The sequence below is a fragment of the Lipophrys pholis genome, assembly GCF_963383615.2.
Source record: "Lipophrys pholis genome assembly, chromosome: 6".
Taxonomy (NCBI): domain Eukaryota; kingdom Metazoa; phylum Chordata; class Actinopteri; order Blenniiformes; family Blenniidae; genus Lipophrys; species Lipophrys pholis.
This window is the reverse complement of record NC_137629.1, coordinates 34,423,221-34,450,478: the sequence shown is the minus strand read 5'-3', so window position 1 is coordinate 34,450,478 and position 27,258 is coordinate 34,423,221. Positions and strand designations below refer to the sequence as shown.

The 27,258-nt window shown below is 41.8% G+C and overlaps 1 protein-coding gene across 1 annotated transcript in view; it reads left to right on the top strand.

Moving 5' to 3' along the window:
• Positions 1-7,763: 7,763 nt before the first annotated feature.
• The window catches only part of LOC308111358 (teneurin-3), a gene marked incomplete at its 5' end in the record, with an annotated part of 187,682 nt that continues 168,187 nt past the window's right edge, over positions 7,764-27,258 (top strand). Inside the window, 2 exons of the mRNA XM_080466222.1 lie at positions 7,764-8,037; positions 9,887-10,162. Of these exons, the coding sequence (XP_080322348.1) occupies positions 7,764-8,037; positions 9,887-10,162 (550 nt within the window). The remainder of the gene's footprint in view (positions 8,038-9,886; positions 10,163-27,258) is intronic.

Sequence of the window (27,258 nt, the reverse complement as noted above, 5' to 3'; positions counted from 1 at the left end):
GGAGAGATGAGCGTCAAGGAGGAAAGAGAGAGACTCGACAAGATGAATTATGCAAAGCTGTCAGAGGCGGCTATTGTTGGAGGTGCTGGCTGTGTTAAAGGGAGCCAGGCCTGATCTCCACAAGCCCCATCAACCACTCTCACCACTCCCCATGGCTGAGAGCGTCTGATCTGTGCTCCGGCAAATGGCCAACAACAAGGCGAGGGAGGGGCACCACCGGCCGGGCCACTTGGTGGCAGGCGAATTGTCTTGGAGGGACATGCCGACAATGGCAGGCGCGCTCTTTATTACCGTTATTTACAGAGGTCACCAGCAGGGAGATGTGAGCTGATGCTTACAGTCGCCCTGCAGAAATATAATTACCAAACAAAGGCTTAGTGAATAGTTGCCATTTCAGCATTCTGGTCAGCAGTCGTGGTGTCTCTTGTTTGGCAAAATGCTGAAGTCAGAGGTCTGTGACAGCTCAGTTTAAGCTATTTGTTCATTAACCTGGTTTTTACAAGGCACGTCTTATCTCTCTCCGAGACGTCCAGGAACTACAGATCATTGTCTGATTTTTAATCGAGTTAGCTGCAAACTCAATTTCCTGCCGTCCAAAGTGTTGAGAAGGTGTGACAGTTTGTTTAATTTACAACTTTGAGATGGAAAGTTATTTCTTCAGTCATTAGTTGTAGTATTGGAACAGACGATAATCAGAATCAAGTTGTTTTTTTTAGGTCAACCACTGAATCATGATGCAGCCTGAGTTTCAGATGCATTTAATCCTCGGGTGTCAAACACATTTTAGTTCAACAAGTTTTCCTTTTTTTGTGCCTCAGAGTATTTGTGATAAAAAATATCTACATTTTCATAAAACCAAGCAATTCTAACAAAAAATGACTAAAATCTCTACAATTTTAATCAAACATTGGGCTGCAAAATACAGTGAAATGTCCAGAAAACTTCTCCTGTTGCATTATGGGTGTTTTACAAACTCCCCCTGACAGCATGGCTTTGAGGCTCATGCTAGTTTGTTAGCTTTCACGGCAGCATCACTGATATCTCAGCTCAGGTCTCAGTCTTGTGTTCTGTCACTACTCTGAAGAAATCTGTTGAAAACAAATATCAAGGATTTCTTTAAAATTGTACTATTTTCTTGGTGGTTTGGTCGGATTGGAGGCTGCAGGCCGGTTTCGGCTGACGGGCTTTATGTTTGACACGTCTGGTTTATAGCTTCATGGGTGTGTCAGTGTTTGTTATCATCAACACACATACTTTCTGCTTTATTCTTGGAAGATTTAAAATGGTTTAGACTTTGACACCAGAGTAAAATATTGTGTTTTGCTGCACTGCAGCTTCAAATTGACAACATTTCAAATGAGATTAATCATATTTGAATTACCGAGATTTCTGGACTATTGAGCACACCTGAATATAAGCTGCACCCACCCAGTTTAAAAAGAATAAAAAAAGAAAGGTCAGAGTCACGAGATGCACCTGAACGCGTCACCCTTGCATGAAGCTCATTAACCCGTAAAAATTCATAAATTAGCCAATATAATAATAAGTCACTGTTTAAGCCGCAGGGTTGAAATCGTGTGACAAAAGTCGCGGCTTATAGTCCGAACATTACGGTAAAAAAACCTACAAGAATTAATTTGAACATTTTTATTGATTGACAGAACACATTGTTTCATCCCTTTTGGTTACAGAGCAGAAGTCAAGATAATAAATGACCAGAAAGTCAGTGAAGTGCAGGAGAAAGAGCTCCGTCAAGAAGAACAACAACAGATTTTATTTGTCATAACTAGTGTTTGGATTTAAGCAGGCCGTGCTTCTATCCTGTGATTTCCTCTCATGCTCCGTGTTGGGAAAGGCTCTGATGACGGGAGTCATCGAGTGACGATTGTCAGCGTTCAGCCAGCAGGGGGTCAGATTGAAGAGCGGCGGTAGCGTTCTGTGGCGACACCAGGAAGAATGGCTTGTTATTTAGAGAACATTAGCCAAACAGTTTCCGACCTGTCTCGCGCGTCAGCGATCAGCGTCCCACTGTTGTCATGGCGTCCCATGATGCTCGCTCTGTTTTGGAAATGCCACATCAATACTCACCTCCCAACTTGTCCCGTAATCTTCTGGGGTTGTTTGGTTTCTGCACAATCACAGAATTTGAACGAACGGGAAACGAGAGCGAATGACATGGTTTCATCACATTGGCTTCGATTAAATGAATAATTTATTGGCTTAAAACATCAGAAATTATACTAGAAATGTAGAACGAATAGAAGAAAAGTGTGCACAAGACATCCAGCCACTTTGTTTCTCTGCAAATACAAGCTGCTGTGGTGACTGACACAAATGAAAAGTCATTTAATAAAATGAACTTGTTACCAGGATTGAAAGCTTAATTCAACTACAAACTCAATCAACCACAATAAAGTTGGCCCTCCAGCCCTTTAAAGGTATTCTATTGGATGAAACGTACACGTTATACCTTTTAGAAAGCTCGTTTTGTTCAGCCAGCAATGAACAATGATCTAAAGGGTGAGATAGGAGTGAATACCTGAACACGCTGGGATGAATGAAACGCGTCCTTGAAGGGCGACTTGAGCGTTTTGCTCTGACATAACAACACGACTCAGCCAATTCACTAATCAGTTAATTGTTTCAGAACTAATTAGTTGACTGATTGATTTATTCTTGTTTGGCCCCAGTTGAGCCACCGGTGCCTGAGGCCAGGTTTACACGACCCGGGTATTAGAAAAACTGTGATATTTCTCTGCGTTTGGCGGATATTTACGTCACAACGCGTGACAAGGCGTTTTTTTTCCAGGATTCTGATTGACTATCATTGCTCCATGCTTCTTATTATACTGCCCCCTGCAGGTTTGGCTGCTCATAGCAGCTCTGAGCCAGGAGCATATGCAGGTCCGTGTCCATGAAGATTTTTTTGTAAACGAAGAGGGGGAAATATCCTTTTTTGTATAAATCCAGGTACGTGTAAACATGACCTGAAGCCCACGGTAACAAACGCTCCGTCCCGACGCTCCGTCCCGACGCTCCGTCCCGACGCTCCGTCCCGACGCTCCGTCCCGACGCTCCGTCCCGACGCTCCGTCCCCAATTCAAGCAGCTCTGTTTGAACCCTGTTTGTGAGACATGCTGAAAAGGTTGCTCTCCTCTTTGGTCATCATCCCTTCCAAACCTCGAGTTTAGACGCATAAAGCATCCCCTCTTTCATCTTTGATGAAGAACATGCTGCATGTCAGACATGAAACAAGTAGATCTCACTTAGACCCTTGAAATCGCTCCACCTGCCTCGAAGAGCCGATTGACTTGGACACGTTTCTTCACACCGTATTATACAGATGCTTTATGGTTTTGCTTCAAAGAAGTGCAGAGGTGTAGGACAGCAGCAGGCGCCGTGCGGGGGGGGGGGGGGGGGGCAGCGGGGATTCTGGGAGTTGTTGGCTGGTGTGTGAAGCGCCGCTGTGAGGCTGAGGGACTGTCTTTTTCCAGCCTCGCTGGCTCGTGAGAGGGCCTCTGTGTGACGCTAATTCTGCAGCGTCGACTGTTCGCTGAGTGGTCACGGGTGGCCGACCGTCCCGATCTGACCGCATGATCAAAGCTGAGAGGGATCGGACGGAGTGAGCAATACTTCGAAAGTTTGGAGACGAGGGCAGAAATGTACTCAGAAACACGTTTCAGACTTGATCCTCGTGCTTGATTGATGGAGGATGTTTGCTTTCACCAGTTTTCATTCCTGAAGCGGTTGTTTTGAAGTTGGAACGAGTTTTAAGTTTAAGTTTTTAGTTTTAAGGACCTGTTTTCTACTGATGAGATGACAATACATGGCTTGAATCCTCACTATGTGGAGCTGCTGTCACTTTTCTCAAGTTAGTGTGTTAACGTGCTCCGGGGATGAAACTCATTTTAGCTTTGGAGTCACATGTTATAACACGTTTATAATCTCAAGCAGACGACAAGAAAACCGACAAATATGCTCACTCCCAGCTTTTTCCTATGTTTTAAAGACTATCACAATAAAGTCATAACAATCACAGAACACATCACTTTTTAATTAAATAACACATTTTGCTGGAACGACGTGTTAATTAGAACACGCCTGATCATTTTGGCTTATTTAGAGATTTGTTTTTAGCTTTACAGCAGACTTTTATTTTATAGTCATTATATTTTGTTGTGTTTAATGATAGTCTAAAAACATAAAACCTAAAAAAGTAGGTCCGGAATTTTAATATTCTCCATTTCCAATTTTTTTTCAGAAGTGGCCTTTTAAAGGGTTAAATAATGACAACTTTTTCATTTGAGTACAATATGAAAAAAACTTACATTTAATTCCATTTTCTTCACAAGAAAAGTTGAAATAAGAAAAAAATAAATAAAGTAATGAAACGTCAATATCTTGTCCTCTGGTGCAAAATACAGTCAAGCTGAAACAACAAACCAAAGGTGTCCTCCAGTCTCACTTTAAATTCATTTTTCAAATCAGTGCAAAGATCTGAAATCCTGCAAGTCGCAGGTTTTTCTTCAGGCTCATCTTTAGAAATATAATTTAATGTTTTCACAAATTCAGTACACATGCTACTTCACTAGTGAAACGTTAGAGTCAAATCAAACCCGTTTTTAATTTGAGTTAAATTGCATGTGATGCTTAAAGATTGCATGGTTACATTGCCTGGGTCAGATCGTTTTTTATTGATTGATTGAGTGAATTTTCATTTATTCATAATTTTTTTCCTTAAAAAAAAAAAAATTTATATTTCCTTTTTTTTCTTTTTTCCTCTTTTTTCCTTTTTTCCTTTTTTCCCTTCTTTTTCTCATTTTTCAGCACCCCCCCGCACCCCCCCCCCCCCCCGGCCGGTTTCAGCCGTCGAGCCGCAGGTTTGACACCGTCGCTCCGCCGAGCAACTGGAGGTGCATTTTGCACAACTGAGCTAAGACAGAGCAGCTTTTCTTCTTTTGTGCTGAGCAGCGTTGGGTTCACTCACGCTGGAGTTAAAACCTTTGAAATTTAAGACTTGCAGGAGCTCAGCGGCGTTCCCTGAAGAGCTTCTCTGACCTTTTGTACATAATTGAAACGAGCTTGAACGTCTTCCTTGTGTCCTGATGGCGTCCCGGCGTGCTGCGCCTGGACTCAAGCAGGACACTTGGATGAGCCGTGAAGAAGATGGCATCTCAGCGTCCTCACAGGAATCCGGGTTGTTTATATGTGGACATGCCTGGTCACTCAAGAGCTTATAGCTGATTAGGAGGACATAAATCTAATTCCTCCTATAGTGCCGGATTGCGGCTCAGTGGGTAGGACTTGTAGCATTAGCTGTTTTAGACGGTGAATCTCTTCACAAGACCATAAAGACGAGGGGCTTCGTAATCAGAGGGGGGCTTCTGGGCGTGCCCGCTCACACTCATCCTGGGCATTAATCTGCCAATCTGCACGGCTGTGTACAATTCCCTGAAAGTGATGAGACGGTAGTGAGACGGCCTGTGGCATCGTAAAACCTGTGTGTGTGTGTGTGTGTGTGTGTGTGTGTGTGTGTGTGTGTGTGTGTGTGTGTGTGTGTGTGTGTGTGTGTGTGTGTGTGTGTGTGTGTGTGTGTGTGTGTGTGTGTGTGTGTGTGTGTGTGTGTGTGTGTGTGTGTGTGTGTGTGTGTGTGTGTGTGTGTGTGTGTGTGTGTGTGTGTGTGGACTGGAGTGTCAGGGTTACAAGAGAGTGTGTCACTGATTGCATCTCAGCCCATCGGGGAAAACCGAATGATATCAGGCAACTCTGAGAGAGGGAGGAAAAAATAAGTTTAAGAGGCCTAGAACAGCTCACAGTTTTCATTATCCTGCATCCTGGACTCCATCGGCGGCTGCTTCACTTTTTTGGAAAGTGTCTCTGGGGCCGGCGCCGTGTTGCAGTGCGACGATCCGCCATCCCGGCTTCATTGGAAGGTTTTGATGCTTGATGTGAAACGAAGTAGATCTCATTTGGGGAAAGAAGGAGTCTGATACTGAAGTCTTACAGCTCAGCCAAGAGAGAAATGAAAGTGTGTGTGTGTGTGTGTGTGTGTGTGTGTGTGTGTGTGTGTGTGTGTGTGTGTGTGTGTGTGTGTGTGTGTGTGTGTGTGTGTGTGTGTGTGTGTGTGTGTGTGTGTGTGTGTGTGTGTGTGTGTGTGTGTGTGTGTGTGTGTGTGTGTGTGTGTGTGTGTGTGTGTGTGTGTGTGTGTGTGGTAATAAACACCACGGATCCACATTCCACTCAAGGTTTTATTTCTTGGAGGATTTGTCACGTTCTCCTCCTCCTTGTCCAGGTTTTAGACGGAGTGGACGGGTCACATGTTGAACAAGTTAAAGAATTCAGCGCCGATCCTTCTCAGGTTGTTTTACATTGTTTGTTCCAGTTGCATGTTGGGATCCGGGACACAGGCGACTTAAAGAGGTGAGGTTTGCGCTGATTAAAAAATAAAAAAAGTGTAATTATTACTTATCTTAGCTTTACTTATTGTTCAGCAAACTTAATTTGTGTACTTTATTTAATTATTATAATAAAGTTTTTCTTGGCCTTCACTACAGACTCTTTCCTGTTGCACTCCAAACGAATCTTTTTTGTGTTATATATATATATATATATATATATTAAATACAGAAGTTAGTCTGACTTCAAGAAGAAAATGTAGATATTATAATCAGATATTGAAAGAAATCCCGAGGTTTTGCTTCCATATGTGGCTGCTGTGTTTCCAGCAGTGAAAGTATTTTTCCTCTTACAGAGTCGATGGATTTTCCACATTGATTAAAGTTGCTGATTGTGTATCCAACCTAAAAAACATTAGATTTGAATTTCCGTAGGAAAAGGTCCACTTGCCGGCTGCCGGCTGCTGCTTCGGGCCGTGATGGGAAGCTGAGGGAGACGCCAGGTTCTTCCTCTCTTACCTCTGCTGGTATCTTGTCATGCAGGTCGCTCTGGGTTTTTTTTCAGCCTCTCTGAACTCGCAGTGAATTAATTTTCATGCAGCGGAGGAATAGTTCTTGTGAGAAGTGCTGCTCGCCTGCTTTGTGGATTATTCAGAGGAACAAAGGCAGTGTTCTGGAAAACACATTTCTGTTATGATTTCTCAGAGCTCTGTGGAGCTCAAATGAAGCTGCAGTTTGCCTCCATCTTTTTTTTAAAAAGCGGGGCGAGTAAACCAGAACCATCTGGATGAATGTCGGCACGCCAAAGAATTGGTTGGATTACTGTGATAAAAACCACCACAACTTTAAGAAATATATCTAAATATATATATATATAGACGTTTCCGTACTTGGATTATGATATATTGATATAATCAGTGTCATTGGTTTGATTGAATTCATTGGAGATCTTCAGTGAAACCAGGTATGGTGTGAACTCGCCGTTAAAAAGAAGAAGTTGATCTTGAGGAGGGGAAGTGGTGTTGTTGGAGCTGACGGGTGAGGCTTCCAGGAGGGGGGGCGGCGTGGGGGGAGGAGCAGTGGAGGGGATGAGTGTGTGCGTTTGAAGATGAAGCAGATGGATTAGTGTTATCTGAGCTTCCTTTCCTCCTCTCTCCTCTCCAGGTAGAGCGGGAGGAAGCCCCGAATGGACTGAAGAAGTGACCGTCTGAAGGTTTAGGAGTGGAGGAGGAGGGATCCAGGAGAGGAGGAGGAGGAGGAGGAGGAGGAGGAGGAGGAGGAGGAGGAGAGAACTAATCCAGTGGCGAGTGTCTCGGGAGAGCGTCGGCGGCCAACGGGTGGGAGTTGGATCCCCAGCATGCAGGCAGCATGGAAAGGGTGAGGGAGCAGCGGCCTTTCTGCTCGCTGTCCAAGAGCCAGCGGGACCGAGAGAGGGAGTGCGAGAGAGACCGGGACCGGGAGCGCCGCTACACCGCCTCCTCCACCGACCGCGACGACGGGGCCGCCTGCCGCGTCCCCACCCAGAAGTCCTACAGCTCCAGCGAGACGCTGCAGGCCTTCGACCATGACCCCTCCCGGATGCTGTTCGGAGGCAGAGTCAAGGAGATGGTCCACAAGGAGAACGCCGAGTACAGCAGGCCAGGTGAGAGCGCTCGTCCTCCTCGTCTTCATCACATCAACCTTCATCTCAGCTCATTTTAAAGCTCGTTCAGTGAATGTGTTCCCCCATATGACTTCCTCTTGCTTCCAAACTAATAATGGTATAAAATCCATGATTAAATAGACGTGATTGGGAAGCAGGAAACCTTCGTGGTCCTCCAGGTCCGAACTGTTTATTCTCAAATACAAAGCCAACACTTACACTTTAATGCAAATAACACGATAAATAATGTTCAGCAGAATTTAGCAGAAATTCATCAAGAAATGTAATTTTATTTTATTTTTAAAGATGAAAAATGTAGATTTTATATAATAAGGTTGCATGAGGACGTTTATTCCTGAAACATTTAATGTTGTTGGGCCTTCCAGGGTTTTCTATAAAGGATTACCTTTCAGGCCTGTTTGTTTTCAGCTCATACATTTAAAAAAAAATACTACAAAATACAAAAAACTAAAATAAAATTTGTTGTAAAAATAATAAAACAAATGTCCACTTTTGCATTTCCTTTTGAACTAATTGGAACATTTCAGTTAGTCAGACTGCAGTCGATCCTCCATTTTCCCGGTTTAACAGTGAAACTTCATTAGAACCAAGATGCAGGGATTGGATTGTTTGTTTGATACCATCACTTCTACTTCATCTCTGCGAGCTCTCCAGAATAAAACGCAGGAAGCCGCAATGACGCTCGACAGTGGTAAACACTACCAAAGGATAGTTTTTTTTCTGAGAACTGGTATTTGAGGTATGATACAGTGGATTAGTGTGACCTTATGAAATGTTCATATGAGGTAAAATTATAAGGAAAAATGCTCAGTAAGTAACCTGCTTCTTTAATTGGCTCTTAGGAACTGGTCTAATTTCAGTAATTAAAAAGTTTCTGCAGTTTCCTTTATTTTATGGCACTCCTTTGGCTCATAGGATTGGAATCAGAAGGTCCATCCATTACTCCCCTACATTTCCTGGCTGCTAATTGGTGTCCATTTCAGAATTAATAGGATTATGATGGTTTGTGGGAAGAAAACTAGCTTTTTGTTTTCCTTTATAATTATATATATATATTTAAATCCAGGCGTTTAGTGTTAATGAGTGTTTCGTACATCATCACAGTAAATGTCAGAGTTAATGTCGGTGGAGGGGAAAAAGCATTGTTTGAGTCGATTAGATGCTATATTTGCTCATTGTTCCCTCTGTGTGTGATGGTGTGTGAAAAACTGTGGAATGATGCCAAAATAGAGGACAATTTTATTCCAGAGGTCGTATAAAAAGCTATGAATTTACTGTAAATTAGTTCATCTTTTTTTTCATAAATAATAATAATAATAATAATATAATATTAATTTGTGGTTACACATTTGAATCATATTTGGATTTTTTACAATTTTATTTAAATCATTAAATCCCATTATTCATTTAATAAACTGGGGAAGTCGAGGAGCGATCAATATTGGATTTGTTTGCAGCTAAAATAACCGATTTTTCATTTTGACTGACGAGCAGAACCTTGAAATGACAAAAAGTAATGCAGTGAGACTGTTTATCTTTATATGAGTTTTAAATGATAAGTATTGTCTTAAACTGTGTAATTCAACTTTTTACTTTGATATCTAAACGTGTGTTTTTGAGAGGTCGTGCATTAGTTGAAGTGAATTGTTTTTGTTGCATGTTGATAGTGCCTTTGGAGGAAGTTGTTAAAGCTCTAATTTAACAATTACCCCCCTGCCTTGTCCTGGCGCTCTCAGACTAAGTGTTCTTTTAAGTCGCCCGGCTCTTGGCTGTTAACCGCGCCGTTGCTCGGTTTGTTAACTTCACTACTTCCCCCCGTCGTTCCCAGGCCAGACTTTTTCGCTGAGACAACTGGGATTCTGCGAGCCGTCGGCTCGCCGGGGCCTGGCCCTGTGCCCCGAGCCCGGCCTCTCCCACCCGCTCAGCAGCTACTCCCGGGGACCGGTCGCCTCAGAAAACCATGAACCTGTATCACCGGAACGTACCATGACTCTTTGGGGAACGGGGGCAAAATCGGGGCAGAATTCATGCCTTTCCAGTCGCTCCAACTCGGCGCTCACGCTCACTGACACGGAAATGGACAATAAATCGGACAATGAGATGGGTGAGTAAGCCACACTTGGCCTCCTTTTATCTGTAAAGCGTTTATTTGTTTGCGGTTCCTGCCTTCCAAAGGGGGGGGGGGGGGGGGGGGGGGGGCTTGGGGGGGCACGAAGCAGCAGTGGGTTGGATTATGGTTGGTGCCGGAGACGAGGCCCCTGATTGGTGGGAAGGAGTGTGGGCGTGATTGGTGGGGCCGGTATCCGGAGAGGTCTTTGTTCGGATCAAAGCCGTTCTTCCTTTACCGCATGCGGGAAAAAGAATTTGGCCTTGAGATTGAGATTGAGATTGAGATTGAGCAGCCGCGGGTCCACGGGTCGCGGGTCCGCGGGTCCGCTGGTCACCTGGTCCGTCTCCACAGGAAGCAGGGGAGTTTGATAAAGTTTCCCCATGAGCTAGCGTATAATCAAAGATAGCTTTGTGTGCCGCGGCCCCAGATTTTCTTTCTGCAGTGGTTGACTGGGCATACATAATGGCTGATTAAATGGGCACAATGGTTTGAAGTGCAAATTTGATCATGCTGGAAACCTGAGATGGAGGATTGAGCTTCGGTGTTTGAAGAGGGCAAATCTTTGTTGTGTCAAATGGAGGCTGTGCATGTAGGACGGATAAGAAGGAATACTGAGGTTTCCTCACATATTTGCTTAAGAAAATACCGGTGGAATCGTCTTTAAAAGATGTTGGTTTTCATCCATATTTCAAAGAAACGTAGCGTCACTGACAGCTTATCATTACAGCTCAATGTGTTTTTGGTGTTTGGCTGTTAAACTTGATTTCTGAGCTTCAAAGTGTCCCGGCCATTTGTTCGTCCTCATCGTGGCGCTTTAACACATGCAGCTCTAATCATCTCACCAAACCAATGGGCTGGCGGAGTGGCAGGCCTTTTAAGTAATTAGGCTTGGTTATCATTTCCTGGAGAGAGAATCCTTGTCTTCAGATTCCTCTCTGGCCTCAGTTTGACATTTTACAGACAAGTCATTTTCTTAATGGTGGTCCTTCTTCTGCTTGATCTGCCGGGGACACTGAGACACTTTTACCTCCACAATGTAAATCACTAATGTTTGTTTTCTGTCTGTACCGTCACGGAGACCTGCTGAAACAGGGAGGCTCTGTTCAGGCCAGTCGGTGGAAATGAAACTGTTCATCTGTTATTGTTCCTCCCAACGCTGCCAGAGAAGTCTCAGCTTCAATGTGTTGATTCCACCGGCCCTTCAACACACACACACACACACACACACACACACACACACACACACACACACACACACACACACACACACACACACACACACACACACACACACACACACACACACACACACACACACACACACACACACACACACACGTTTATTTTGATTGGCTCTGGCTGGTCCCATTGAGACTTTAACTAACTCGACTCTTTTCTCGGTTCCTTTCATTTCAGGTCCAATAATCACTTTATCTGCTTTATCTCAGGTGCCAAACCTTTTAAATCTTAGTATTTGTTTGAAAGCATTAAAGCTCAGCGTGTCACTCCATGATTTTATGGTTTGAAGTCCCCCCCCCCCCCCACACCCCCCAGCCCCACCCCCCAACCTTTTTTTTTTTTCATGATCTGGATATTAAGCAGGGGAAAGAACAAACCTTCCCACTGTTCCACCTCTACAGATCGAGGTCTTTCTTTTTTTGTCAGGAGGCATTGCACTTTTGACTTTCACAATTTAATGAAGCAGCTCAGAGAAATGACCCATCCAAAGGTTTCCATCAGCTGAATATGCATGCAGGAGCTGCGACGAGGGGCCGTTCAGCCCCACTTATTCATAAATGAACTCAATATTTCATTCTAATTCACTCTGTTCTACAGAGAGTTTGACACAGGCAAGTACCGCAGCCCGAGCGCATTCACGTCTGCAAATGATAACCTCTCCGAGGACGAGCTCCGCCTTCTGGTGGTCGTCTCCACAGCGTACGGTTTGAAACAACCCACTGACTGGAGAACAGGACTGGCTTAGTCATTTATAGTTCCTCAATTAGCACCAAGCCAATTCAGTGTGCGTCATGGAACCATACTGTTTGACACTATGGAATAACATTTAAAGGATTTGTCAACTATCATGAGGAAGTGACTATATGTGAACATTACTAACAATATTAACTAAATACATACATAGTATTTGTGTAAATATCCTCAAAGTGTGGTGCTTCTGAGATAAACGTGGACCATGTTCACATGAACACTTGTGTTTCTTTGCTTTGGAAAATCCCTTCCTAATCCCAGTTGATGGTTTTCTTTTGAAAATCTGCTAAATTCAGAATGAAATGGATCTAATTTCCGTTCCAGAAATCATGAAATACGTGTAGGTTATGTCAGTTTTGCACATTTCCCTAATGTATACTGGAACATGTTATTTGTTAGTTTTGTGCTTTTAAAAAGTTTCACTGTTGAAATACAATTCAAATGTTTGTCATTTAGAGAGTGTCCTCTAAAGGGTTAAACGTGGCTCTTAGTTATTGTAATTAATGGCAGTCATAACTGATGTTTGTTTGTAAAATGATGATAATAAAAAAAGATAAAAATCAGCTAAGCAGATCTGATTGATTTCTCACTTGAGATAATCCCCAGCCGCTGATCCAATCCCTGAAAGCTTGAAAGTTCATCGATTAAAACATTTGTTATGTTGCTTTTCGTAGCAAGGAGTCCTCGCACATCTCAATATGTCACGCCGTTCTATTTACACCGGGCGTCTGCTACCGCAGCACTACAAACGATCACATCCAGAAAACTACAAGAAAAAATGTCTTTTACCTCATTTAATATGCGTGCTCCCTGCTCACTACTCCGCTTTCATGTATTTCCATGCCTACAGATATAAATACCTTCTATTGATTTTTATGCATAAGCTGTTTCATATGGTTCTCTATCACCTGACAGTGATAGGTTACACACACACACACACACACACACACACACACACACACACACACACACACACACACACACACACACACACACACACACACACACACACACACACACACACACACACACACACACACACACACACACCATATATTTATGCCCACTCTGTGTTATATTTGCACTGTGACATCCACCCGCTGCAAAGTGTTGAAACTTCTTGCCTGTGGGGAGGAACTGTGCTATAAGTAGAAACTCAATGGGGAAAGAAAAAAAAAAAAAGGAAAGAGGACAGACGTGTTTTCAGCCACAAAATGGTGCTTCAGACGCTGCACCGCTGTCTTAGTGTGTACATTTAGAAGGTACAGATCATAAAAACACATTCTTCACCAACTCTGATGAATTATTCTCTAATCCAACACAAAATGTTCCAAGTCTACAGTTTAATAATAATTGGAGCAAAAGTTCTTAAATGTCTCACTATTTTTCCTTAACTACAATTCAGACACTAATTACAGATGCAAAAATACACAACTGGTTTCGTTCGGTGGCCTTGGAATTTACCCACTGCAGGAAATTGTACTTTTCTTTTCAGAAACTGTTTGCACGGGTTGGAATTCGAGTCACTCTGGAGTCTGCAATATCTTCAAATATTTAATGAATAACCGTGCAATTTTACAGTTTTTGTCACATTGGAGTTCTTCAAATCAAAGTAATAATGTGAAGCTGTTCGCAATTTTTAAAAAAAGATCAAAAGAAATGTTTGATTTAATACATTTGAAATGATATTTCTGGCTCAGAGGAGAAAATTCCTTCATGCATCCCTCTGTTAATCTGAACATAAACTCCTGACTGCAATTCTTTGTTTTTTTTCTTTCACTATAAATTTGTAGTAAAGATCCAACTGGTGAGGTGAGCGCTTGTGTTCGGGCCTGTTAGTGCTGCTGAGTAAGTGTAAACATAGAAACACACTCTTATTTTTATTTTTCATCTTTTTTTCAGGTTTTTTTCCATCCTAATGTTGACTGCTCTGGCTGCAGAATCAATATTATAGCTCTCATAAAACATGAATGACTGCATGAAACAGAAACAGCATGGCCCAGTTGAGTACTAGTCCTAATAGGGTGTGAAAAGACTCACTTGTTCGCTCCTGAAGCTTCACGACGGCACCGGCTCATGGCAGCTCGTCCTGGCTGCAGAGGTCTTCACGCCGCGCGGGGGGGTGGGGGGGGTTATTGTTCAGGGGGCGGGGCCTGCAGCCTGCTGACCCCGGTGAGGAGAAAGGGACTTCCACCGTGATGCCTGTCATCTCTGGTTAAAGCGGGATCCTTTGCTCTGGCCTGCACCTTCTGTCCAGAGTCATTTTGGGGGAGAAAGCGTTCCTCTCTTTGATGTTTCCATGGAGGATGGCGGGCCGGCGCCGGCGGTGGCGGTGGCGGGGGCGGTGGAGGTGGAGGTGGAGGTGGCGGTGGAGGTGGCGGTGGAGGCGCCGGCGCCCCCACCTGGAGCTGTTTCTGAGGAAATGCAGCGATTTTCAGTTTGTCCACGTCACAGGTCCACTTTGCAGCCGTACATGTTTTTAGCGTTGGATTCTTTGTGTGAACGGCGCCAGCAAAAGGTTAATTAAATGAGTGGAGGAGTCGCAGCAAAGTGTTGCTGCAGCACAGCAGCACCACAGGCTGGGTTGGTGGGAGTATAAAAACGAATCAGACATTCTGTAACATGCTTCTGTGTGTGCATGTGTTCATGTTCTCTCTCTGTCTCTCACACACACACACACACACACACACACACACACACACACACACACACACACACACACACACACACACACACACACACACACACACACACACACACACACACACACACACCTCACTTTGTTTCTCACACTGTTGTGTGGTTTAGTCACTTGCAGATAGAACAGCTCGTGCACGAGGGACATGAGGCTGACGGAGGCTGACGGAGGTGACGTGCCTCCTGTCAAAGCCTCGTCTCAGATCCCGCCTGGTGACAGAGGCATCAGACTATTGATCATTGAGCATGAAGAAATCCTCCTTCACCACTTTCATAATTCAATATGGCACAAGCCGAACACAAAAAGAATAAATAACATCAGACGGCTGCTTTCTTTTTGTTTTCTTCGGCCATCTGTGGGATTTTGAAGAAATCTCTCAAACTGGCAGTGAAAACTGTTTCATCATTTGCTAATCGGGGCGGGGAAGGTGTCCGGGCTCCGTCTCCATGTCGGAAGAGGAGGAACGCTTTCTTTTTGAAGGCCATCATTTATTGTCATTGCTCCGCAGCTTGTTGGCGCCGTCGCCAGGATGCGTTGTCGCACGCCGTTACTTCTCGGCGGCGATGTGCCAAGGTGCCACGGCAGGTGCTTCGCTCATCCTTCATCAGAGAAAACATCCCGCTTTCCATTCCGGACTCGTCCCACAGAGGTCGGCGCCCCGGTCGCACGGCGCTCAAACCACAGATCGATCACCAACACTGGGATTCACCCCTTCATCACCGGGACGCGTTGGAAGCGTCTTTCCGTCAGCAGGGTGGAGAAAAGCTCCAGTCCACAGCGACCCCCCACCGAGGAGATGATCTGATTAGACTTTGGAGTGTCTTTCTGTATAAATTTGCATGTTAATGGGGGAAAAGCAGATTTTCTTGAAGCTACTACGAGTCTTTAACACTTCAAAAGAAAGAGTTTTCTACGAACGTCGTCCATGTGCCGACAGATTGTTTGTTTAGTTATTTTGAAATATTTGCTAATTGATGCATTATTCATGATTTGTGACGACGGTTCGACATCAGAGAACATTTTTGATTTTATATGAGGCCAAGATATTAACTGATGTCAGTTTGACAAATGAAATCCATCCTCCGTTATTTCCAAAACAGACCAATGATTTTTCATTTATTTAATCAGCTTTTGATCAACATGTTCTCAATTTGACTCCATCAGATTTGATGCCTGGTTCTGATTTACTGTCAAAAAAGACACCAAGATATCCTCAGTGTCTCTCCGTCCAACCAATCGTCAGAAACCCAGACAAGTTCAACAGATCCTGACGTGAGAATAAAAAAAAGCCTAAATAAAAAGCAGGTGTTTGTTTTTTCCGAGCTGATGCAACACAGAAGATGAGTTCGGTCTTGACACAGTTTTGAAACGTGAATCTTGAAAACAAGACGGTGGGATTATTTGTGAGGATTTCTGTGTTTTCATCCTTGGAGTGTGGAGTGAAGCAGCCAGGCCGCCATGCTGCATTGGGGTTAATCTGTCAGGCTTAGTGTTCTGTGTGACAGATCGCAAAGATGCATCTGCACCTTAAAAAGCTATTAACTCTGTTCAACATCTATTTTCCGTCACCTAATGGTTGAGTAACAAGGCTTTTCCTCTCCGGCTGAAGTTTCACCCAGGGTTTTTTGTTTCCGTTGGGGGGGCGGGGGGCGGGGGGGGGGGGGGGGGGGGGTTGTCTTAGCCTGTACCCGGCTAATCACTCGCGAGATTGCAGGACATGTTATTATGATTAGGAATTACTCTGCAGTTGTCAATTATGAGGGCCACTATTTACCGTCCTCAAGAGAAAATGGCTCATTTCATTTCATCACCCAACCTAATTGAGTGATTGTATTACCATGCACTACGGAAATAAGCAGGAAACATTCTGTATTCCATGAATATCAATGTAAGAAACTGCGATTAGCATGTTGATCCATTTGTTTTTAATAATTACATATATGTCTGCTATCTGCTCTGCAATCTGCCACGTACGATGTTGTGAACGGGGAGATGCACCGTCGCTCTCTGGAGAAAAAGAAGAAAAGAAAGGAAGAGTGGGAATGTTGGAAAACATATTTCTGATTGAAGTGAAGAATCAACCAGCTGAAGCTTTTATTACAGCTGAAAATCACATTAAACCTTTAATTGGACCGATGCCGACTGTGCATCTATCAATGTTTTATTCTTATCTAACAATAGAAAATTGAAGGAAATACTATAGAATTGGGGAAAAGTTGTTCTCGTTATTTTGTGTTTCTTTTAATAGCATAAACAGCGTTTGGTCTCTTTGCTTTAAGCTGCTGCTATTCTCAGTTACTGCACCTGAATGATGATGAATATAAGCATAAAAAACATGCTTGACATTAACAGAAGACATTGAAGTGACACTATCGATGCTTCAGCGTTTAAAAACAGCTTCTGCTTTATGATTAGATATTCTAATATTCTTATAATCTGTGAGATTGATGAAGTGATGCCTCATTCAATAATAATAGTAATGATAATAATACTTTTTATTTGTATAGCACTTCAAAATACTCCGACACTTTTGGCAGGTACATTAAAACGATCTAGAATAACTTTACAATCTCTTGCGATCTCCAAACATCAACTTTGTTTTTGTCCGAATTGAGCTTATTTATGTCAAACCACCTTTTTATTGTCTGTAATTGTGAGACGATTTCCTCTGAGCTGTTTGATATTGTATTATTGTATATTAGAACAAACCAAACACACTGTTGTAATTCTGAGTCTCTACGTTTATGTCTAGGATAAAGAGTTGTGTCCCCAGGACTGACTCCTGGGGACACCACAAACAATGTCCAAGCATGAAGACTGAAGGTTGTGAAGTCACCCATTTTCACAAACTGTCACTTAATAATAAATATGAATTTGGGGTGTATCATCAGCATATTTTCACATGATTCATATGATTAGAACATTTATTTATTTAGTCATTCATTCATTCATTCAGCGAGTCCCCCCCCCCCCCCCCCACTAAAAATCTGCATTGTGCACAGGCATTATACCAGACAGCTTAGTAATAAGTACTATTCAGTGTAGTCTTTCTATAAACAACACTTGGTACAGCACAATAAATAAAGTAAAGGTGAGCTTTAACGCTTCATCAGGAAAGTTGCTCTGCAAATCATAAACATCATAGTCAAGCAGTGCTCTACAACAATATTTAAAGAAAAAGTGAATGTAATTAATGGAGTTTTATGCCAAAAAGGCTGAATTGTGTCCATGAAATGCTTTTCAACAGATGAATGGCACAGAGGGGGTTCATTTACACTTTAATGTGAAGCTTCAAATATCCTTTTAGAACTCTGAGGGACTCTGAGGGAGGAATGAAGGCAACTCGGAGTATTCTTAACTACAAATGGTGAAAAGGTTTCTGATTTAAGGATTTTTCTTGCCAGAAATTATGGCTTGTTTGTCATTTTCGTCAGTTTCTTGCTTTTTAACAGATTTTATTTGACATAACTTTACACCTTGAAATCCTGAAACTTCGACGTCTGGCCCATTTCAATGACCTCTTCACGAGGAAAAGGTGAACTGTGTGTGATTTATATCAGCTTCGCATGATTTGACAGAAACTTTATTGTAAAAATGACTTATGAAAGTGGATCTTTCCACCGGATAGAACATCTCAGTGTAGAAATATTCTGAACAACACCTCAAAGTTTCAATTTGCACATATTTTAATGGCGCTATGTGAAGGTCTAAAAGAGGAAATGTAAAGATAAGAGAGGGTGGAAGGTTGAGGACAGTCAGAATCGAGTGTCTGGCTCTTTCTTTCCTTTATATGAGCTAAAGAAGATAAACCCTGTTCTGATGCTGGCTGCTCAGATGTTTCCCCAGACTTGACTAACCTCTCAATTTATTTGGTTTGATGTCGTCTTGCGTTTCCTCTCTCTCCTCCGCGGTGGGCCGGAGGAAGATCGGTCTCCTGTCGTGATGCTGCACATTTGACCTTTGTGGTCCAACGTGCTGGATGTTGACAATCAAAAAGTTAGAAGTCAAAGAGGTTCTTCTGCTTTTGTTGCACCTGAATGCAAATCTCTCCTCTGCATGGGAAGTCTTTTGCTCTTAGTTTGGAATTGGTCCTTGAACAAGATTTCAAGCCTTTTTAACGCTTTTAAAAATGAGGAACAAACCAATGAGGAGGCAGACGGAGTGAAATCATGAAGTTACACATCAAATTAAACAATTACAGGAATATATATATACGTCTTTTTTTTGTTTTTTTACATGAAAACAGCGACTTCAAACTGAAATAGCAGCCGGTGTTTTACTTTCTAACACATAAAGGCAGAAACATCCCAGCTTAGAAGAGAAAACAAACGAATCAGCCGTCATCAGGGGCGTAACAACACATTGATCCACATCCATCCATTTATTAATGATACAATGACATCATGATGCACAATGACGACATCGATTCACATCGTCATCTTTAAGATACGCCTTTATTTTGAAATTCACGTAGCACGGCTGTACGTCGGTGTCACCATTTCCTGCGCACTCGGTCATGGCTGGCGCGAGCCGCCCAATACAGGACCACACACGCTCACCTCTTGGGAATAAATCGGCGGTATGGAAATATTTTGACGGCTCAACAGACAAAACTCTCCAAACAGTGTCAGCGCCACAGTGCCTGCGCCGCCATAACCGGGTCTGAGGTCACGGCAGCTTTGACCAGGTTCTTTCCACAAACGCTGAGCAGCAACTCTAAAAGAGCCTCGAGGCTCACAGGAGCTTTTCATATTTCATTTGTAAAGATATGAGAGCTGACACTGTTTTATTGTTACACCCCGGCTGTTTGCACTATTTAATGCCTGATACCTGAAAGACCTTAGAAATCAAACAGTCAAATCATATTTCAGTGGTTTTTTGAGAGTTGATATGAATGTAAATGATTTTGTGAGACGGGCTGATGACATCATATCGATCGCAGACTTGTGAATCAAATCGAATCGAAATCGTATCGTGACCGACTTTGTGATATCGGCAAATATCATATCGTCGTCCGGACATATTGACCTCGTATCGTGAGGTGATGAAGCTGGTGGTTTACACCTTCATCCGTCATGATAAAAACCAAAGTCCACCTCGGCTTGTCCAACTGAAGCCACAAAGAAAATTCTGAGAATTCATGAGCAAAACAACGGTTTCTGTTAATTGTGTTCAGCTGCACTAATTTCCCTTTTTCACACACATAATTAAAAGCAGGTTTCCCAGAGAATCATGACACTCAGACATGCCTTTTACACACTCCAATAAATGTTTCATTAAAAAGCCGCGACTTCAGTCAGGATTTCAGGGGGTTTTCGTCATTTGAGTGTTTCGGCTGCTTCTAACAATCAAAGGGTTTCAATCTTAATTTGCTTTTGCTAAATCAAATAGTCTGTAATATTTGCCGGAGTCCATGAAACTGTGGCCCCGCAGTTTGTCGTTTCCCAGTTCGGGAAGTAAAATGTGACGGGCTTGGAGTCCGCCAGGCGCTCGGGGACATGAGCTGACAATGTTGAGTGTGTTTTCTAACGGCGTCCTCGTCCCGTCCAGCCGCTTGTGAAGGAAGAAATGAGCTGATAAAAATACTGATGCTCGTCTGAGCTCTACTACAATATTACCATGTATTCACAAATATCTCACACCCTGCGTCCTGCTTGTCAGGCTCAATACAAGTTGTTTGTGCATCAGAAATGACAAAAGAAATCGGATTAAAACTGTATTTCTAGTCTGTAAGAACTTCTAATCGAACGTGCGTATGTCAATTTATGACAATGATTTTCTTTATTTTCCCAAAAAAGAATCTAGTAAACGTAGCAGAGCAGCCATATGAACATACTTACGATTTAACTTTATATCCTATTATTAAAAATCTGTTTATTTGAGCTCATGAAACTGTTTTTGTGGACTTTTGAAGGTGTTTTAGAAACTGGATCAGATAGAAAATAGACGATATGCAGCTTTAAACAAGACTTAACTGAAGGTTTATCAGGATTGTGATCTTTAAAAAAACGAATCATTTATTTTGTGTGATACATGTGTATATATACATGTTCTTTTAGTTCTTTTTAATTACTTTCAACTTTTCTCTCAAAAATACGAGTTCAAAAGCATTATAATTCAAATATATCATACATTTTATGAAAGATTCAATCATTTCAGAGACTGCACCTCTTTTTTAGGCAGATTTTCATTTAAAGGTTTGTGCACAAGAGAAATATCGCTGTTATTTCTCTACACAAGAAATGAAGTTCTGAAACTTCATTTCATGGTATTCTTTATTTTCAACATAATTTTTACCTCGCGCTTCAATCTGCACGTTAATGACGAAACTTATTCTACTTTAAAGTCCCAAAATAGCAATATTAATTAAACATTTAGAGCTTTTTATTGAAGATTCATTCACTTCCCTTACGACAACACATTTTTTTCCAAGTTCAGCTGCACATTGATCACATTTTTATGCACTTTTAAAGGCTTTATAGGAACTTTGTAAATCTGAGGACGAGCGTTAAAAAGGCATTGTGGGAAGATTTTGGTGTGACCGTCATTATTCTGACCTGCAAACTCTATTTCTTGTCTGGTACAATATGATTATATAAGCATGTATATCCTTGTGAATGAAGTTCATGACAAAATATTCTTTAATTTTCTCCTTTATTTCAGCCTCATGGTTCACTTTAATACCAACGTGGTTTCATTAGCGTACTTATCACCAGAACTTTACAGCCGATATTCATTCATGTGAGTTACTGCGCTTCTTTTCTTTTTTTACAAAGTGAAGTATTGATCATATTTTTATGTACTTTTAAAGAGCTTATAGAAACTGTGTACATCTGTGGAGCAGATAAAACAACAATTAAGAGGAGCATTAAAAATGACCATAAAACCCAGTCTAGACCCCTTATGGCTGACATGGGACATTCCTGGATGAAGCATAGTTTAATGGTAATAATATTTTTGATTTAATCTTGTGATTTTATTTAAGTAGTCTGGCTGAAACGCTGCGCTGCATAGAAATAGCAACAAACCCGGAGAAAATAAAGTAATTAGAGGCCTAATAAAAGGTCCTGATGGCTCATGAGGGAGACTCGGGCGCGGTCACTTACCTCCATGTTCGAAGATCACTTCTCTTTTTTTTATCTGTCACACTTTATGAGCCCTGAACCGTGAGAGAATTTGCCTAAAATAATCCCCAGCGCTGATATTTTGCATGAAATTGAACCAAATCACCTGACAAGCTCTTCAGGTGTGACGGCTGTTCAAGCTGCTGGGAGAGTTTTCATGACAGAAAACGACGGATCAATATTCCCTCAGTTGGACTTTTTTCTGCACTTTGAGGGATTTAGAGCTTCTTTACTCAACAATTTTAAGTGAAAACACAAAACACACGTAGTAGTTCTGCTCATGTTCAGGAGATGGACAAGAATCAATCAATCAATCAACTTTATTTGTGAAGCACTTTTTTATACAATTAATGCAACACAAAGTGTTTAACATGATTTAAAAACACTGCAAAGATACAATAGATGTTTAAGAAACATGAACACACACACACACACACACACACACACACACACACACACACACACACACACACACACACACACACACACACACACACACACACACACACACACACACACACACACACACACACACACACAACACACACACACACACATATATACACACACACACACAAACACACACACACACACACGCATACACACACACACACACACACACATTTATACACACACACACACACACACACACACACACACACACACACACACACACACACACACACACACACATATATATATACACACACACACACACACACATTTATACACACACACATTTATACACACACACACACACACACACACACACACATTTATACACACACACACACACACACACACACACACACACACACACACACACACACACACACACACACACACACACACACACACACACACATATATATATATATCTGTTAAAAGGCTGATTAAAAAGGTGAGTTTTTAACCTTTTTTAAAAACCTCAGCGGTCTGCAGCCCTGAGGCGCCCCGGCAGGCTGTTCCACAAACCTCTTTAATAAGAACAATGTTTCCTCCAGAATGTCGTGACTCCCAGTTATTTCCAGTTATATTCTCCTGGACTTGGTAGTTTTATACTTGACAGTGACCATAATAACAAAATATAGAAAGGGAAATCTAGAAAATTAAAGTATACTACTTTTAGTATAAAGGCACAAACTGGAGGAATGAGAGGTTCGGGTCAGCAACTTAAAACAATCAGCCACATTTTCAATGTTTAAAAGAAAACTGATGAATCAACTTCTGCAGAATTCTGCATGTATTTTACTCTCTGTGTTAAACTGCTTCCTCTCTGAACATGGGCCAGTATAAATATTACATGCTGGTAAATGTAGAGTCATTTATTGTTTTGTATTTTGTTTAGGACCCCACTTGTAGGGAAATGTTTATTTATATATATATATATATACTGTATATATATGTATATATAAATAAACATGTATTATACATATATATATACAGTATATATATATATATATATATATATATATATATATATATATATATATATATATATATATATATATATATATATATATACTGTATATATATATATATACTGTATATATATATATGCACAAAAAAGACACTGCTAAAGGACGTCTTTATGGCTGCGTGGAAGGACTTCAAGAGTTGATTGGAAGGAAGGTGATGAGAAACACACTCACTCACACACACACACACACACACACACACACACACACACACACACACACACACACACACACACACACACACACACACACACACACACACACACACACACACACACACTTTCCTTAAGGGAGAAAGGTCAGTATCCAGAGGAGGAAATGGTGAGCCATTGTTATGATTGATCACACAGCAAGGTCCAGGGAGGACGCAGTGTCACTTTCATTGTCAAACTCATTATACCACAGAAGAAGATCCACCCCCGCCGCCCATGTCCCCCCCCCCCCCCCCCAGCAGTAATGTGAAGACACCCTTCCAAAGCGCTCGCTGACGAGACGGGCACGTCAAAGAGAGAGGAATATGCTGAATACACAGAATGCTTTCACTCCATAGTGAGGAGGGAGAAAAATGCATAATTCTGCAACAAAAAATAAAAAATAGGGAGAAAAAGGATTTTAAAGTAGCAGTGCGGCACTCGGAGTGTTTGCACGAGTAAAAGTCGGCTTATACCATCAACAAAGAGGAGAAGAGCCAAATCAATTAAAATACAACAAATTTGAAGTCCTGTAGCCGACGACGGCTCGCAAAAGGTTTAGAAGGATATTCTGGTCCTGATTAAAAATGAATGGTATCAGAATACATAAAGCTTTCTGGCCCGGCGCCCAGAGCAAAGCATCCTGAAGCTGTGGTCACTTCAGAAGGGGGGGGGGGGGGGGGGATTAGATATCCCGGCTATGAAGGGACGCTCAAGTAACAGACTCGTCTCAGTTCAATTCATCTAATCACCAATGCAAACCGAAGCACTTTGCAGATATGGATCTGAGGCCAACGATTGATATTGTATACCGTGTAAACCGATTCATGCTGAAAGAAAGAAAAACACGTTCTCTTGTAAAAGAGGGGCTCGGAGCAACACAACACAACCCAACACCAACAAACACACCATGAAACACAATCCTTAATTCAGATGACAAAATCTCATTTTCCTTCAAAATGCTCCTCAGTGTCACCGCCTGGCTCTGGCTCAGGTACGACTGTGGTTGGCTGAATGGAATTACCCACGGAGGAGAACGGAGCCATCGTGGGTTTTATTTACTCTTTTCATCTTGCTTTACATTGGCCATCTGTGATTTGAGAATATCTAATGGGATTATGGTGAATTGTACCATCCTGGCTGTAATCTAGACTGTATTCCTGGTAAGATGTAAATCATGTGGACGGCAGATCGTTTGTTTTATTCAAAGATCGACAGAATTTACATGCAGTTGATGTGAAACTGAGAAAAAAGAAAGAAAAACAAAGAATAAGCTGATGTGTTGATATAAAGGGTCATAAAAAGGCAATGAGTTCTAACGTCCAGATGCTCCTTGTTTTGGGCCGTTGTGCCTCGGTGGTATTGATCCTGCCTCAAGGCTTCCAGGAGAGGTGAGGCTGCTCTCTGCCAAGAGTAGAGGTCACTCAGACAAATTGGCCAGGTTGGCTTTTAGCAGCTCCAGGGTCAAAGCCCATTCATCTTATTAGAGCGATGCATCCTTTTAGAGGCCTCAGCAGCCGGATTAGACAACAGAACAGCACCGGGGCATTAGATGACGGACCGTTGGGCAGATAGGTTACAGCAGCTTTTACCTATTGTCTCTTCCTGCGTCACCCAAAGCAGAGTTTTGTTTCTGTAGGATTCCTATTGCCTTTCTCATGGATTCACACTCATCGTGCCCAGAGGCCAACATAGAGCTGCTTCTGAAATGATAAGACTTAATCTTTACATAGCACAGCTTGTATACATTTATAGACTGAGTCCACGTACATACTGTACCTGAGAGTATATTACTGAATATACATCCCTTCAAGGTTATATTTAAATATAAACTCTGGCTTAAAGCTGAATTTATTCTCAAAATATGAACATTTTATGCTTTGAATTAGAAGTTTGTGTCAGTATGCATCAGTATTTCCAAATTGTTTTGTAAAAAAAATCATTTTATAGTTTATTTATATTTTTTACAAAACAAAATGAATTTTATTGTCATATAATAATCAGAAGAAGGAATTTGTTTTGGGGTTTATGGACATAATTAAGTAAAAACAAGTGTAGAAGAAGGCACTTACATATAATCACATAACTTTTACATTTATTAACATAAGCAAAGAAATGTACTCATTCTAAAGCTTTTTATGCTTAAAAGGAACAAACTAACAGTTATTATCAGTATAGATCAATATTTTCTTATTATTTTAATTATTTGGTGAAATAATGTTTGTATTCTGTATATACATTTTTAGGGTTACAGATGATGTAAAAAACAGCAGATGTGATTATTTCAGATGTTACAGATGATTTTTAATAAAATAACAAGAAGTTATAGTCTGAAATGTTCACGTCTCAAATTCGAACTCTCAGTATAGAAAGTTTTTCTTATTAAATCTTACCAAGACAATATTTATATGTCACATAAACTTCACACTATCGGTTTAGAAAAATTGTAATTTAATCTGATATATTATATAAATACATACATAAATACTTTTACCTTAAAGCTGATGATTATAAAAATAACAAGCGCTAAATGTCAGAACAGCGTCTTTATGTCTTCAGGTTAGTAAAGATTCATGTTTTTCTTTCTTCTTTGTTTTTAAATGACGGCAGGTTATTCTGTTTAGTGTCAATGAAAAACGTGAAACAAACCAAGATATTGATGTTAGAGTCAGATTAAAGAAAGAATCAACACATGTGGCCATTTTGAAATGCTCCGGCTGATTAATGACACGAGGTTTATCAGGTAGTTATTTTACAAATGTAATAAAATAACATTGATGACGTCTCATAAACGAATCAGTTCAAATCCACAAATATCTTGACTTTTTGATTCTGTCATGTTTGTGGTCAGATCAGTGTCTCCCGTTGGTTCTGTTCAGATCATGGAAGCTATTCTCTTCCCAAACTTCTCCATCCAAAGCGTGTTGGACTGGGCAGAGTTTGATCTAATGCCTTGCTCATCTCCTCGGTAGAAAGTGATCAGACAGGCCAGCTGGGCCAACACCAGCCCGCCGTCTCAGGGTTTGCTTATGTCATGTTGCACCATATCTGGACTCGCCATCTCTGGATCTGTCACCATTTGGAGCTGCAAATGTGCAAAGATGCCCAGTGCAGATTGAAGACAAGTTAAAGGACCTTGTGATGCGACGCCACTCTGATTCTCTTTGCTTTAACAAAAAACACAAAACAAGCTGGTTTTAACACACACACACACACACACACACACACACACACACACACACACACACACACACACACACATGGTTGGATGTTGTAAAGAAGAAGAAGAAGAAGAGGGGATCTGTGGTGTCCTAAGTTGTCAGAATAGAAATATTGACATGTGTTGACCGCGGTGCCACCCCGAATATAAACACTACAAAACCAAGTGTGAGTCTCTCAATCACGACTGCAGCGTCGCCTTTATGTCTGCTAGATTTAATCCATCATTGAAGAAACCCCAACGTGGTGTCAAGATGACACACACAGCCCTCCAGTAATTGGACGTCTCTCCCTCCCCTGCCGTCCCCCTGCCGTCCCCCTCCCGTCCCCCTCGCCTCCCCCCTCCCGTCCCCCCCGCCTCCCCCCTGCTCCTCACCCATTGTGGAGAGAA